Source organism: Acromyrmex echinatior, chromosome 16 (assembly GCF_024713525.1).
Source record: "Acromyrmex echinatior isolate Ae372 chromosome 16, ASM2471352v2, whole genome shotgun sequence".
NCBI classification, from domain to species: domain Eukaryota; kingdom Metazoa; phylum Arthropoda; class Insecta; order Hymenoptera; family Formicidae; genus Acromyrmex; species Acromyrmex echinatior.
Genome location: NC_141867.1, coordinates 5,320,590 through 5,337,979, shown reverse-complemented (window position 1 = coordinate 5,337,979; position 17,390 = coordinate 5,320,590). Strand labels below are relative to the sequence as shown.

Sequence of the window (17,390 nt, the reverse complement as noted above, 5' to 3'; positions counted from 1 at the left end):
CGCTACGAATTAATTCCAACACCTAATATATAAAGAGGATGGTTTTGCTAAAAATTTAAATAGACACAGATCCTAAAATAATTCTGTTAAACTATCAAAATTATTATGTAGGACGTTTAAATGGTTGTTAAAATGTTAAAACTTTTTACAACATTATTTCCTACATAATTATTTAGATAATCCAAGAAAAAAAATCGTTTTTAATCATTTTTAAATTTGTATCTACCTAAATTTTTATACGTCAATAAAATCTTTTTTCCATGTATAGCTTCAATTGTTTTAACTTCGATCGTGATTAAATAACGTCTAGAAAAAAACTCGCGAATCACTACTCTACAAAGAAGTACTCGCGGATTCTTGTTAGATCGACTTTTTTTGCTTGGCGAACTTGACTTCCGGTATCGCGGCGAATGAACGCACTCCCTCTTTCTCTTCTTCTTCTTCTTCTTCTTCTTCCCTCTTGCGTCTCCCTCCTTTTTACTGCAGCAAGTCATAAAGTGCAGTGATGTAGGATTGAGCCATCTGCAGCGTCTCGTATTTCGATAACTGTCTATCGTTGCCCAGGGTCGGCAGGTAAGCGCGCAGCCTGTCGAATGCCTTGTTCAGATTCTGCATCCGCCTCCTCTCGCGTGCGTTCGCGGCCAGCCGGCGTTTCCTCACGATGGTTGAGTTGACGTACTTGCCCTTCCTGCGGGAATCGCGTCCGCCGGAAGTGACGTGCGCATTCTCCGGATGATCCGCACCTCCGTCGCTGACCTCATCCGCATCCTCTTCACTGTCGCCGTCCAACGTCCTGTCAGACAGGCCGCCGCTGCTGGAGTTGCTGATAATGCTGCTATGGCAGGACCGCGTTTTATCGGCGTCCAGGTTGATTGTCTCCTCGATGTCCTCGCGCTCGACGTCCAAATGAATCATCTCCTCGGCCATGAGGTGATCCATCGCGTCCACGTGTAGTCGCTTGTTCCCAATGTTACTCAGCCCGATCATCGATCCTCTCTTCGTCACGTTTCTCTTGTCCTTGATAGTCGAGCCTAGTAGCCGATATGTTGGCGCACTGTTAATCGTTTCCGGTTCTGAGGAGATCGACAACGTGGTAGCGGGACTGACGGATCGCAGACTGGCCGTTGGACTCGGAGTATGCCAGCCGTCGCTGCAATTGCTGCTGTCGTAGACGAGATTCTGCGGTACGGTGAGGGTACTGACGGGTGGCAGGCCGACGGCGGTCTTACTCGTCGTCTTTGCGTAATTCAGGTCCAGGTACGCGCAAGCAGGCACGAGCGGCTCGTCCTCACGCGGCGGGAACATATATCCGTAGCGAAACATCTCCTGCAGTTCCATAGCAGGATCTGCGCGTTGGATCGATGCACACGACGACTCCACGTAGACAGCGAAGAATAAGCTTTCTTTTCGCCTCGATTAAAAAAAAAACCTCCCTTTCACTGAAACTTCGCACTTCTTTCAACGGGATGGAGAACGAAGATACCGCCTCCTCTTAACTGGATCGCGATTGGGTCGAACGAGATATTAAAGAGCACGATGATACTAAAATCGACGACAGTGGAATAGGATGAACCCGGATGACTTTCTCGCGCTTCGATCGATTCTCGTCTAGTCGAGCCACGGGGTAGTTCTGAAGTCGGGTGGACCGGAGCCGGGATATTTATGCGTTCGCGGAGCGAGGCACCCTCGCGTAGCACGTGCCGGGCCACCAATCGTTATCGAGCTCGATTCCCCACTTTGCGATTGGTACCGGGGCCCCGGACCCGACTGGACTGGGATACGCGAGCTGGGGCCGCAACAGGTGGCCCGGCGCCTCCGTCGTACACGCACGATCTTCTCGCACATGGAGCCGCATAACCATTAAAGTCATAGCGCACAAAAAGATGTGAGCAGAGGAACTTGAGTAGTGAACGAACAAATCGCGGTCAAGCATTCTCGAAAATGAATTGAGCTAGGTCGTAGTTGGATTGACTTGCTGAAGTTCTACTTCTTTCTTTTTTTTTTTATCACACAGAATAGAATTTTCGTTTAAAGTTTTTTTGCAATGTGCACAAAAAAATGCAATTAAGAATTATAATGGCGATAACGAGTACCCTCTTTTGTAACAACTTACTGTCTATTGCACACTATCTGCTACCAAGACACTTCCTCATTTTACGTTCTTGCGTCGTTTTACGTAAAACGCGATACCGGAAAATTACTTTTAACATGTGCACAGGGGAGAATATATGCACCTCGTGGTCCGATACAACAGACCCTCGTGGCAGGTGGAAAGTATTATATTAAGTATTGTAATTGGAACACCTTATTTTATATAACTATCCAACAATATATAATTTATCAATGTAAGAGATGTCATAAAAATGAGTTTTTTTATGATATCTCTTACATTGGTAAATTTTTTGTCATTTTTTTAACGTCATGTACATTACATGCGAAAACAATCTCAAAGATTCATTGAATGAAAGCATTAAACATGAAAGATTTCTGATATCGTATTGCACAAATCTCAGAGTTGAAAATATTATCTTCTTAAAAAAGCTTAATGTTTTTATCTTTATTAATTGTGGCAAAGTGCAAGTTTATATAAAAATTCATTCATTATTATATACTCAGAAAAAAGACATAGTGATAACTATACAATTTTTTTATATGAAAAATTAATGTACATATACATAGTTAAATAAGGCATTTTATAATTTCTGAAATTATATACATTAATTCTATATGTAAAACTTGTACAATTATAACCTTTAGTTGCCATTTGCATAATTAAAATAACTATAATAACATAATTGTCTCTAAAAATGACAATTTTGTCCCTATAAATTATAGCTAAATTATGGTAATTGCATTTTTTCTCTCAATGTATAAATTAAGTTCAGGTTGTATATTCCGTGGATAATATCTTATAGAGCTGATTGCTTGCACTGGTAAAATTTAGTCTAAGGAACAGTTGTATTATAAAAACATTTAGTCTTTAAATATGATCTAAAGAAAGATCAATTTAAAACTTTCCAAAATGCATTAACTCCGTTCGAGTGTCATGTAAATCGAGAGATCGGCAGGCTCGGGTCACTCGCTTTTCCGAGATAAAAACGGGGATCGTGTCTGCACAAAAGGGTGCAAATACTTTAAGGGCGTAAGGTCCAGTTACATCTTTACTCGCTCAATTAGCGAAAACAGGTAGGATAAGGTTTGCGGCGACCACGACACGGTGGTCCGTAGCAACCCGATCTCTGTCATTCCTCGTTCCGAGCGTGCAGCCGTCTTGGATTTCGGAGATCGTCTCACAGCCGCCCGAAAATTCTTCCTAAGTAGTCGGAACGATAATCCTCTACTTAAAAACCTTCCGTATCTTTTCGGTAAGAACACTCCCGTGCAAAATGCGAACGCGCACGACTCCGCGGCACAACGCGCGATTTCGTCTCGAGTGTCCCAAGTATGGCAAAGTTTCCTTAAAAAAATGCGAGAACTTGTGAGATAGAAAAAATAAATAGAAAACGTAAAAGAAAGATATTCTTGATTTTCGTGACTCATTTCCTAAAATTATTAGAAATCTTAGAAATATAGAAAAGTTTGGGAAATTAAAAATATATATATTTGTATTATTTTTTGAAAATTTGGAAAATTTGGTTAATTTTAGATATAATTTGTAGATATAGAATTTTTAGATACAATTAGAATTTTATATAAATCTCTTTATATAAGTCTCTTTGCTTGTATTAATACCTTATCAGTTTTCATAAATTTCGATTTTCGCATTAAAATCTTCGAACTTGAAATTTTATTAGAGAAATTGTAATAAAAAAATTTTAATAATAAATGAAATTCACTTGATGGGTGTTTGTATAATAAAAGTTTTATTATACAAACACTTGCCGGTTCAAATCATTAGCCCTAAATAAAACACTGAATGCACGTTTCATTATATTTAAAAAAATTACAAAGTATTTCATAAATTATCAACAATACTTAAAGACCCCCTCATTAGATCATTCCAAGGTAATATATTATAACGTCCTCTGGATTTTTACTCTGGGAGTCAAAACAATTTTTTTCTCGCGGATAGTTACATAGACATTGGCCCCAGGTGCTATAAGATTTTTCTTGCATCACGTTTCCCGTCAATTTCCAATATCCCGCGCGAGATATTCTCGCTTTTTTTCCGTTCATCAGGCGCAATTTAAAAATTGATCGCTTTCATCTATTATCATCTCGTTCCACGGATGGAATTGTGGCGGAACTAATAATTAGGACGGCGCAGCGTAAGTCTGGCCTACCTGCCTCTCTGCCCTTGCCCTAATCCACCTATACATACACATATATATATATATATATATATATATATATATATATATATACCTCCACCTTTTACCTTTATATCTACCTGCCCGTGACGTCGGAGTTGCGCGCACAACCCACTCATTCCGCTGCGTGTCTGGACTTCTTGACTTGCCAGAAACTCGCCGACGCAATCGAAACAGACCAGATAACGCATTTATCAAGGAACGGCTTTCCTCAACCAAAATTACACGGCTCATAATTCGATTTTCATGATTTGTACAAATGTAAATTGAGAATGCATTACTACGCCACAAAGAATGCTTTACTGTAATTTAAAATAATTGCATATTTAAACAATTTTCTTAATATCGACAATAATCTATAACAAAAATATAGATTAATGCTAAAATAAATGTAAGAAATTATCAATAAAAATTATTTATATTGTTATAGATACGAAAAGTGTGTGGAAAAACAGTCAGAGATAATTCGTTTTATCATAGATAAAGCGCTTTGAGAGATGAAGACACCACTTTGATAACAAGTGTAGAATTAAGTAATGCGATGCTTGAAATGAGGATTGCACGAGTCGTTGCAGGAGCGGCGAAGAAGAAAGAAGCGAAGAAGAGGAACTACGCGCGAGGCGGCCCGCCGCGGCGGTGCAGGGTGGATCCGCCATCAGGATACGCCCTGGGCGTGAGTCGAGTAATTAAATACAAAGTGAACTCATTTGTGGAGCTCGGTGGCAAATAACATGTTACCCGGCAACTAGCGGTAATTTATGAGAGCGCCGTATGACGGCGATCCCACCGCCGGCCCTCCACGAAGATTTCCTATCCCTCGTGTTTTGTGCGCGTCTATCCCTGTATTTCAGCCAGGGCCAGTTCGATGAATATGCATTCACAGATAGAGACGTAAGCTTTCGCGGACTGGACGAAATATTTTGGGGCTGGAATTCTTATATTCGAAGGAACGCCGTTTATTCCACCCTCATCCTCAAAGACGATCGATTGACCTTTCCCTCCCTCTTTACCATGGCCACGTTTCATCAATAATTCATTGAATCCAGCGTGCTGATAGATATGTTCTCCATTAGATCGAGAAGCGAGCAATTAACCCAAAATCATTATTGCTACCTTCCGAGAACGGATTGCCGTCCTTCATAACTTGCAACTCACTCACTCGCCCATATCTTCCGAATTTAGGTATTCCTTAAAATTTCTAGGGCATGTTAAGAAGATAACTTAAGAGTACACACTGCATTCCACACACATTTTTGTCTAAAATTAGTGTCTATTAGTATTTATTCATTTTTTGTATCTATCTATCTAAAAAGTTATTGAAAATGGTAGCACTAATTTTTTAAAAAATGTATCAAAATCTTGAAAACAATATTATTATTAATGATTATTAAAAAAATATGAATAATGCGTGGCACACATTATTCAACAATTATCTTTACTATTTCTACGATAAATATCATATAATTGCATAAATTATAATCATATAGATATATAAATTATAATTACATAAAAGATCTCTAAGTTTGAATCCCAGTTGAGGTAGTATTCTTCGCAACAATAAATTCTTTGCATTTTAAGATACTTATTAACATTATTATTAAATTGATGATCAATATAAAATGTTAATTCAGTTTCAATTTATGATTGCATTTCAAGTTTCAAATCGGCGCACAGTCATTAAACTGAAAAGTATATTTGCAAAAATTTGCATATAAATATTGTCAAGCACAAAGATCCGCTTTGACCGAAAATAGAAATCTTTTTCTTATTTGATTTATATAAAAGTTCTCCTTATTTTTGTGTACCACAGATGTAATTCTTCAAATATATTAATAAAATATTAATAAAATAAAATAAAATAAAATAAAAAAATAGCACAATATGGACATGTAAATAATTTGTTTCTCGTTTGTCTTCTTTTTTTTAATTATTAGGTGAGCTACTGCTTCTGCTGATGCGTGGCCAGGGTGCTTCTCAGCTCTGCTCTCGTGTCTACACAGCCAGCCAGACAGGACGAACTCGTAGAGGCTTGTTAGGAGAGTGCGTGCCGCGCTGATTCCGGGAATACAATTACCGCATTATACGGTTCCGCTTTTCAGATTCCTCATTCTGTCCTTACGAGAGAGTGCTGCTGCCGCCGCCGTTTCATTTTGTTGTGTTGTTGCCCGGTGATTCTAAGCATGACGTGCGCTCCTCTATTCTGCCGAACGCGTGAAACATTTCTCAAACGAGGCCCCATCGCCGTAACGAAGGCTCGAAAACGAGACGAGCGATCGGCCCGCGGTGATTTCTTCGTCTTGGAACACCAATCGATCCAATCGACGTTTCTAAGGAATGCAATATACCCTGCACGATCGCCTGTTAAATCGGATGCTCATTGACGTCTCCATAATTTCATTCAGCTACAGATCCTGCTTGTTATTTTAGAACACGGATATTTGGAATCTCTTTCTGCCCTTTGCGAATAAGGATTTCCTATTCTGTTATCATATAACTACAAATTTGGAAATAAATAGAACTTTAAATTACTAATTTGTAATTTACTTTAAATTACATACTTCAAATTAAACTACAAATTAGTAATTTAAAATTTTATTTATTTCTAAATTTATTGTTATTTAATAATATAATAATAATTAATAGGAAATCCTTATTAGTAAATAGTACAACGAATAACTTCAAATACAGTAATATGTATTCTAAAATAATAAGCACATTGTAAAGCTAAATAAAATTATGAGGATGTCAATTTTTAATTATAAATTCATAATTAAAAATTGAAAGTTCTATACACTTTATTTATTTTCATCATCAAATAATTGACCAATGAAAAACAAAGAAACGAAAGCTGTTGAGAGTCGTCGCGATGAATACTGCTCAATTAATTAATACAAAAATTAATTTAATAATTCAATTAAAAATACATTGCTTCACAAATCGTTTTGGCTCTGAATTAAAAATTAAATGGTATCAAAATATCAATAAGACCCTCATTTTTTCTAACTTATAACGTGTTGTCTGTAAAGAAATAGAGCGACCTTACGATCTCCGATAGTAGACGTGCGTTCGTCGAAGTCATAAAGCCAATTCCCTGAGAGATCGGTATTTCATAGCTGACGACAGCTAGCGGCTAGCTTAACGCTTTCGGTGGTCAACCGCGACGTAGAAGCGTAACGACGCCACCGCTACGGGGGTGGGTCCATTTTTCGTTTGCGACTTTGTGTCTTCCCTGAAATCTGGGGGTCAATTAGCGATTACGTGAAATGGCATATCGGGGCGCGCGCAAATAACTAGGCGGCGCGTCTCGCTCGCGGCGCGATCAGACGCACCAAAAACCACTGAGAAATCGGTCCCAGGGTAAAATGAAGTTATTGTTGATAATCGTCCGTCATATCCGAAAGAACGTGGATCCGCTGTCCGAGGTCCTTCTCTCGCCGCTTTTTAGACCGCCCAATACGGGGACGTTTAGAAATGCGTGGGCCATCATTTCCGTAATTTCTAATAATCTCGTTGCAATATATAATATATATGATACAACGATTGTGGACCCCAATTTCCACAATCCCAAAAATTTGTCAGCTTAATAGGATCCCGATTAGAATTATTAGAGAAAGTTTATTACATATTTTTTACTTCAAGTAATTATTGTTGAAAAGTTATAAAAATTATGCAAATCATCTGTCTACTAGAATTTTTACAAATTGATAAAAAAGAAGCTTTTTGTATATTATTAATTCATAATACTGCATTGAAGAAAAATATGTGGTTGAATTAATTGAAATTCTGGTTGAAAAGGACGAATCAGAAAGAATTTCTAATTAAATTTACTAGAATTCTAGTTGAGGTAACCGGAATTCTGATCGAAATAATCAGAATCTTCTGATTCGTTCATTTTCAACCAGATATTTTTCTCAGTGTGATAAAAAAAAAGATTAATTATAAGACTATTTGTAAGCAATATTAAGTATAAATTACATTCCTCTTACATAAATGGTACATCAATGTTTATGATAAGAGTCATCTTCGCTAATGATCATATTAGATTAGATGATTAAAGGAAACTAATGTACGATGGAGAAAGGACAACGGGAAAACAAAAGATGTAATAAAGGAAAATAGTATACCTTCCTACAAATGATATAGAAACCGGAGAGAAAGGAGGGTCACTTGCAATCACCACCGACCATTCTTATGTTTTTTAACATTCATGAAACGCGCGCGCGCGTTGGCAACGTTAATCGGGCATAATATATGTATTGTAATATGGTAACGATCGGCGTCAGGCCGGCCCGCCGCAGGAAGGTAGTCGTAATTAACTTAAGCCTAATAGAGCGTTTAGTGGAGGCTGCTTTAGGGTAGGTCCGTCGCATTAGCATAAATCATAGAAGCAAATTCCTGGCCCGTAGGCAAGCACTAGTTTATCATAGTTTAAAAATGAACGGGTTACCTGACTGCTGTACGTCGCTGGTAATTACAACGGTGGATAATCTCTCGGTTTTCCGTCGAATTTTTCATTGAATCCAGTGAAAAATTCGACGATCCAGTGGATCCAGTAAATATCAACTAATAGTAACATCAATGCTATGTATAACACATTCAATATTATTGTTACATATAATATATGTTATATTACATTATATTGAATATGAAATTATAATCTAACATTGATGTTGGTTAGCATTTCATTGGGAAACGCGTCGGACATTTTTTAATGCGAAAGATATTGAAATTCAAAACATATCGATCGCATTACAGATCTAAATATAATGAATTTAAATTAAAAATATTTAAAAAATCTTTTTAATATTTATGTATTATTAAAACATAATTAAGTGATAAGATTCATTTTATTTGATTATTACACTTAACATTCAACATATAAAACATTGAATCGTTAAATTTTTGGGTAACTAGATTCTTTGTGTTAGTTAAATCTTATCATAAATATTTCTTTTTCACTTTCAATCACTTTAATACGATCGGATAGAATTAAACTTTTGAGAATTGCTTTACATATTCGCCGGAATAAATTTTGGACCGTTGAACACAAATGGTACTTGACGTAATAGAAATGTAATAGCACTGTAATGAGGTGCGCCAAAAGTACCATACGGTCCATGCCTTCAGCGATTTCTGCGCATCGTAACAAGCGAAAAAAAAGAAAGAATCGAAAAGCGTTATCCATCTTATGCGTGTGCGTAGCTTCGATTGTGAGAACGCGAAGGTCCAGGACGGAGGGAGACAGGTCGTCGACAACAGGATGCGCCACTGCTTAATATTCAAATATAAAAATTGAATATATAGTTACCGTTGATTGTTCCGCGGAACCTGTATGCCAAGTTTAATGTTAATCGACTTGTGTGGTCCCACACACAAAGATATGTTATAGTTCATCCTCGGATCAACTTTGCATCAAAGTTTCGCGGACGATGTAACGTACGGTATGTTTTATCGTCGGGTGCAATTACTTTGTCAGTCACGATATTAATGTCACGCAGGATATAAAAAAAACTCGGAGATAACTATCTTTCTCAAGAGAAGAGAGAAAGATCTGAATCTAATAATTTAAAAGTTACTCTTTGGCCTAAGTTAATTCTTATTTCAAAATTGTCTTAAATGATATCTTAAGACTCTAATATGGCTTCGTAATTTTACAGAAAGAATAATTTTCCTAAACGATCTAAATTTTTGCTGGATGTAGATCTAAAAATAATTTTGTTAGACCACACATAAAATAATTTTATTAGAAATTTAAACTATGAGAAAATTGAGAAAGATTGTTGATTTAAAAAAATATTAGTTGATTTAATTAAGTGTGGTTATGAGTTGTTAAGCAAATATTTGTTAATTCAACATGTTTTAAATAACATGTTTTAAATTACAAGATTTTATTGATATGACTCACATTTATATTTAAACTAAACACATAAATTGTACTTAAACTAAAAATTCACTTACGAACTAAACGCATTTAGTTAAGTTTAGAAATTTTTTTTTCAGTGCAGTTATTAAAATATCAAATTTTCTGCAGCATTGTTCATCATTTATTTAGTTTTTAATATAATTATTTTAATAGTCCAACAAAATTATTTTTAGACTTGTGTCCAGCAAAATTTTAATTTTCAGAAATATTGTTCTTTCTGTATAATATATAATTATATATAATATATATATAATATAATATTTTATATATATATATTATATATATATATATGTATGTATAATATAATATAATATATAATATACATTTTAAATATAAGAGTCGACTGGCGTTTGATTTTGCGCGTGAAAGTTATATATAATTTATAATAGTAATTTGTATCAATATTTTTTCCTAAATAGCTTCCTCAAATTACTGCAGGTCCAATCAGATCTTTAAGAAGAGATCAGATCGATTACCACAAATTAGATTCGATTGCGCAATGGGAAAATCGGCCGGGAAAAAATTCCGATCTAAATCGTTCACCTCTCAAGCCACTCGAAAGAAGGCGATAGTGGGGTCGGAAGGGTTTTCAACTTTTAGCTACATTAACACCCAAGGGTCGCGCGCGATCCTGAAATCCCTACAGCAGACCATTCACATCAATTACAAGAGCCATAAAAATGCCCAGTTTTTAAAATTAATCGAACAAAACGTCCTGGTTTCCAAACTTTGAGAAACTTTCAACCGATTCAATCGAAGCGCGATCCAGTTGTGGGCGGGATATCTTTCCCACGAGCTCGAGTTCTTTCTCAACGTCAGATGCAAACATGTGCGTGAATACGCTTGTGTGTAAATCAAAATACACAAGACGTAAGAGCTGAACACATCAAAGAAATCGGTATCATATTAAAAGAAAATTTAATTATTATCATATTTAATTATTTAATTTAATTATAATATTATATCTATTAATTATTATCAAATAATAAAAGGAGATGATTAATTTCTCCGCATGTCACTCTGAGAAGCAATTGTTTTGAATATCGTGATGTATAATGTTCTCAGTCTTGAAAAGATAATTTTAAACGCGATCGGGAAAAGAAGAATAAAAAAAAGAAGAAATGGTTATTCATCGATGATCGGTTATTCATCGATTCGCCTACCCTATCGTGAGGAGTTACCAATATTGCAACAATCTCGTTTGCGTGGAGACGACCCTTTTGTAGCGATGAGCAAGTTCGTGGCGCGATTTACACATCTCTGCCAGGAGATCACGCCGTGCGCGTGAAAAATCACACGTAAATGTTTCTCTCGTCCGTTACAATGCCAATAACGTTCCTGATTAGCGTCAATGACGGGATAAATGGCTAAACGTTTTAACCTGTCGGTCGGCCGCGTCTTACAATAAATAACAGCCGCAGGCGCAGTACCGATTTTTTCGACGAACTGACCATATTCCAGTCGCCATAGAAATGCTAACGCAGCTTAGAACTATCAAAAGGACCGCTCTTCTGCCACAATGATCTGGCATCGTTCGACGATGCTGCCATTGTATAAATGCCTCGCGTGCCATGCGACTTTTGCTCTCTTCTTCGCGCGCGAAGAATGTTACAAAATTAGTAACGAGAAACTTGATTCCCGAAGAAATCCGGGCGCGCCGTTGTCGCCCGGCGAGAAGACGAAGGAAAGGATAAGTATATTCCACAATATATACGGTTCTCTATATGTGAATCTACCAATCGTCTCGAAGGTCGTCGGCGAAGATGCGAAGACACACTTATGCGAGCAGACGTAAAACGAAGAAGAAGATAAGGTAGTCAGGAAACTTTTTATTTTATAGGAGTTGTCGAAGGGAAAGTAAACTTTTTAATCGGCACTTAATTTCTTTAATTACTTCTTTATTACACGAAAAGAATAATTTTGCCAAAGTATCTAAGAATTTAGGTACATATGGAGCTGAAAATAATTTTATTGGACCATCAAAATAATTATGTAGGAAACTCAAGCATGATGAGTAATGAAAAGCCGAGATCTAGATGGAGGGATCGAATGAGCAGACAGTAGGAAACGATAAAAAAAATACGAAAAATTTTATGGCGAGTACAATGTAAAATAGAATACAATGTAAATGAAGTAAGGGAACAATGCGGATGGGCCGTGCAAACATGTTCTGGACACGCTCGTTGCCGATTAATGTAAATTAGCGATTTCAACCTTAACACTTTTGAATTCGACGGCCCGGCCGTCTACGAGCGTGTGATGTGTAACACGTATAACACGTGTGAGACAAACATAATCTCGTCTCTAATTATGCCGACGTTGTAGTAACGTGACTCCTAACAACGGCCAAGACGATTGTTCGAATCAAATTATCGCCCAGGGTCGGCACGCACGCCGCGAAAATCGATAATCAATAATCTACCTATACGCCCCGAGATCGGATGCGTCTGCACGAAAATCGCCACCGATTTCTGCACGAACCGCAAAGAGCAGCCAGACTCTACCCTGTAGGTATGTATATATATGCGTTTGTTTTCCATAATTGGAAAGCGATTGCCGTGCCGAAATTTAGCTAGATGCAAGGACGCGACGGACTAATATCGTTCCTTGCTGAAAGCATTAAGCATATTTAGCATATTTAACATTTTAAAAATAAAATGAAGAATAACGAGAAGTTGCGAAACGCGCAGTTTAAAAAATATCGTTTCATTTCACATTATTAAATAAATTTTTCCCCCAGTGTTGCTATTTCTAATTTCTAAGCTGTGAAGTATAACAAGGTAATTTTCATTACAATTAGCTTCAGAAAATATTATTTATCATTTTTAAAAAAACATTGCAAGCAAATAGTGATTACACTAAATGTTATTCTATGATTTTAAAAGTCATTATATTTAAAATGCCTCCATCAAAAATTTTAAAAAGTAGAAAGCACATTTTTAAGAGTCAGTATAGATAAAATGTAAAAAAATCGTTAATTTAGAAATATGTGTCTCCTTTCGTGAAGAATACACGATATCCGACGATCAGGCAAGAGAAAGAATAAGAGAAACAGACCGGCATAACGAGAATTTTGTGTCTTTAAGCACGAAAGAGCCTCACCTCGCGTGTTCGTTAAGCGTGACGATGCCGGCGGCGGTGGTGCGAACCGTGGCGGCAGTGGCGGTGATGGTGGTGGTGGTGGTGGTGGTGGTGGCGACGGCAGTCAAGGGAACGATCGGAAGCAACTTAAGGGCGGGGAATCGGAATCGAGGACTAGCAGCACGCGCCAGCCACACGCCTCGAGTCCTCCTCTCCTTCGTCCTGGGCCCACGAAACCCGTACACCTGGGACAGTTGGCAAGCGGGAGACAGGAGGACCCGGGATCGTCTACTAGAACAAGTCTCTTCTCTTCGAGGAATCGACGAATCCAGTGTCGGCGGCGACGCGCGATACCAAACGATTACCGTCGTGTCGCTTGTTACAGTCCCAAGATCGTTGACAATCGAATATTAGTTCCTTTTGATTGGATTTGGGCTCTATCCTTTAAATACTTCTGATTCTCGATCTGCGTCTTCATGACGGATATTATTCTCTGCGTGACTCTTTCATTAATCGCAATCGTATACTTATTATTTTCACTCTGAAGAGATGTAATAGTTACTAAATGTAGAATGAAATCATTTCAATCAAATATTCAATTAATGATTTTACTATTCTAAATACTTATGTATCACCAAACATAATAATATAACTAATCGTTTGAAAATAATTACTAAATATTTAGAAAAATAAAATTATTTTTGGTTATTTGTCAACCATTTGATTGAAATTATTTTATTCAATATTTGATAGCTATTACCAGACTTTTTTCAATATATTTTTTTCAATGTTCATGTTATTAATATAATTATTCCACTGGAAATAATTAGTAGAATCAACGTGGATTGTCGATTTGACTAATTATTTCTGGCTGAATATGCCTACGTTAAGATACTAAAATTTAGCACAGAAACAAAAGACTTAATATTTTGCATTGAAGAATAAGATCTGTTTTTATTCCTGCACTAAACTGAACTAAAATTTTCTTTCTTACTTTCAAATATCAAACATATACCTATTTCATTTAGTTCAATTTTTCATTATCTAATCTTATAGTTAAGTTTAACTTGATGTTTTATCCAATGGGCTTCATCTATAATAATGTCATGAGTGAAGCCCATTGAATGAAACTATGCAAGTTAATTAGAAAATGAAACACCAGACCTTTAAGTGCCAAAAGTATACACTGGTTCAACCATAGAAAATAGACCTAAAGTTTTTTCAGAGAGTAGATTGATGTTTAATTGGTTAATAAAAATTCCACCAACTTGTTTTATGCGGTAACTATTGAGGGAGTCGAAGAACGCGTCGACACGATCAGAATAAATGATATAACATCTCTTCCGTTCCACAAGTGCGTTGAGATAATCTCCTGAGAGCGGATCCATACGTCACGTGCGCGCGCGATTGCGTCCACACATATGTAAAAATGCCTAATAGCGGAAACGGAGACGCGCCAAAGTTTGGAGCTTACCTGATTTCTTTGGACAGTAGTTTGGCGGGCGCGGGTAGATTAAACCCTCGAAAGAGGGAAGCGGGTGCGGACGAGCCTGCTGCTCGCCGTATGCTCTCCATATGGCCCTGTCGTCCTCCCTCGACAGGGCCAACCCGTGCAGGATCGCGCGCGTCTCGTCCTCTCACCCCCTCTTTTATATATATATACATATATATGTTGGCCTTTGCCTTAATTCTCACTACCCTCGGAGACGATGGGGCCCGGGACCAGCGGGGATATATAGTATGCACCCGTGCTTTGAAGAAATCGTGCCGAATCATGACGCCGGAAATCATCTCGCGACGACAGTCGGTGCTGAGATGAACAGAAAGGGGATGCGTTTTCTTTATTTCGATACTCCCTTTTGTACACTGATTCGAAGTGAGAATGAAAATTTCACAGCTGACTGTTTTATATTTCTACATGGAAAGAATGATTTTACTGAAGTATCTAAAAATTTACCTACGTACTAAATTCTGTTGGACCTCATCTAAATAATTATGCAGAACGCTCAAACTGAGAACATAGAATTAAGACAGTTTTGATTATAGAAAAAGAAATTGTTTTGTTTTTAATTTAGCTGATCAAGGTAAACCAATAATATATTGATGAAGTTATATATCGTTTTTGATGAATTATTCTAGATTATTAAAATATTGAAACTTTTTGGAGCCCTGCTTATCATGCTTGAGCGTTCTATATAATTATTTTGATGACTCAATAAAATTATTTTCAGATCTGTGTCTAGCTAAATTTTTAACTCTCGCTTAGATTAGTGAGAAATGAAAATGAAATCGATGTCGAATCAACATTGATTCGACGTCGATTTGATGGTTTCGAATCAACATCGAGTTGATTCCATTATCATTTCTCACTAGGTAGTCCGTTCTTATTTCAAGATCATCTTAAGTAATGTCTTGAGATGCTAATACTACCCTCTAATTGGTTCGTGACATCTTAATTGTACTTAAAATAGTCTTGAATATATAAGAATCGACTATGAATACCACCCTTAGAATACAGGAGTATGGCATACCCACAGTATTTAAAAACAATTTTTTATTTAATTCGTATTAAGAACTTGTTTAACGTATTCATTCAAATTAAATAATTTCAGCCCTCAAGATCGCGTCGAGTTTCTCTCATGAGGGTGAGAAAACGTCAACGTCCTGTTTCACGTCTCGCGAGAAACGTTACGACGATGGTTTCACCTTCAGCACGTCGGTCTCGCTGTATTATCTGAAATTGGACGGACGGACGGGTCGTGAGATTTATGAGAGCGGCCCAATTTAGGACGGGGGCCCCGAGATCCGCGCACGGGATAAATGCGCGAATTAACGATTTTATAAACCGGTAAAACCAACAAACGCCTTACGAGCGATCCGGAGGCGATGGCGCCGCCACCATCACCGCTCCCCGATTCCTCCGGATGTGGGCGGCGACGCGACGGTTTTCGATAGTCCGACCGGACGTTTTATCGCGCCGTCTTCATGAGAACCCGTTCAAATTTCTGTAAAATTTGTATCGACATTACTTAAGAGCATCGTACTTGCGTTTTATTGGATTTAATATCTTTCTTTGATAAATTATCCTTCATGCAGATGCAAAAAATGAAAGTGATCAATCATGTAGAAGTTTTGCCTACATGACAAATAATAGTAAGACAGAAATAGTAAGATCCGAAAAATTGAATTAAATAATATAAGTTATATAATAATATAATTTATATAAATAAGTTATACAAGTTATATAAGTCAATAATTTGTTCAATGTCATATAAAAAATTTAATTTTATAATGATTAATGATAACATTAATCATTATATAATTAAATTTTTTATCTTCTTTTTATCTCAAGTGAAAAATTTGAAAAAATAAATTAATATAAGTTATTAATTTGTTCAATGTGTCATTGCTATAACATTAGTCATCTTTTATCTTCTTCTTTTTATTATAATTAAAAGAAAAAGGAAGCTGCAAAATTAATCTGAATATCAAATATCAAGTCTCGCACGTTCGCAACTTTCCAGGATCGGGGAAGGCTTTTTGAAAAGCAATGCGATAGCTCCTGGTTGTTTTGCCTGGTTGTCTTGTGTTTCTCGAGAGACGACAAATAGCTCAAGATCTAGATCGCTATAGGTGTACCGAAGGACGAAAAGTGAGGCTCCTGAGGCAGCAGAATTTCTCGTTTGGGAGACAAATATTGGCTGATCCGATCTGCGATAAAGTCTGCGCGTTAAAATAGGTGCGAAGAGAGACCCCAGGATCCTTCCGTCGAAGATCGTGTCATCTCTACACCATTCTTCGATCTTTTCGTTTTCTTTCACTCATTCCTGCGTTGCTTTCCTTTTTCTCTCTCTCTCTCTCTCTCTCTCTCTCTCTCTCTCTCTTCCAAGTTTTCGCCAGTATCAAAGGATACGATCAGATTACGATATTCCCTCGCAATAACTTGAAAACTTGGAAGGGCGGAAAGAGAAATTTACAAGGATAGCACTTTCTTCACTTCGGATATCTAGCGAGATTTTCCCGATCTTCCCAAAATGCATAGTTAATGAATGAAGTACGCGTTTGAAAATTCAAAG

The 17,390-nt window shown here is 37.0% G+C and overlaps 1 protein-coding gene across 1 annotated transcript; it reads right to left on the bottom strand.

Annotated features, from left to right (window-relative positions):
• Window positions 1-40: 40 nt before the first annotated feature.
• On the bottom strand, window positions 41-4,323 carry ato (atonal). Its single transcript, XM_011062405.2, has one exon. The coding sequence runs from the start codon at window positions 1,336-1,338 to the stop codon at window positions 478-480; it is 861 nt and encodes a 286-aa protein (XP_011060707.1). The 5' UTR covers window positions 1,339-4,323; the 3' UTR covers window positions 41-477.
• Between the last annotated feature and the right edge of the window lie 13,067 nt (window positions 4,324-17,390).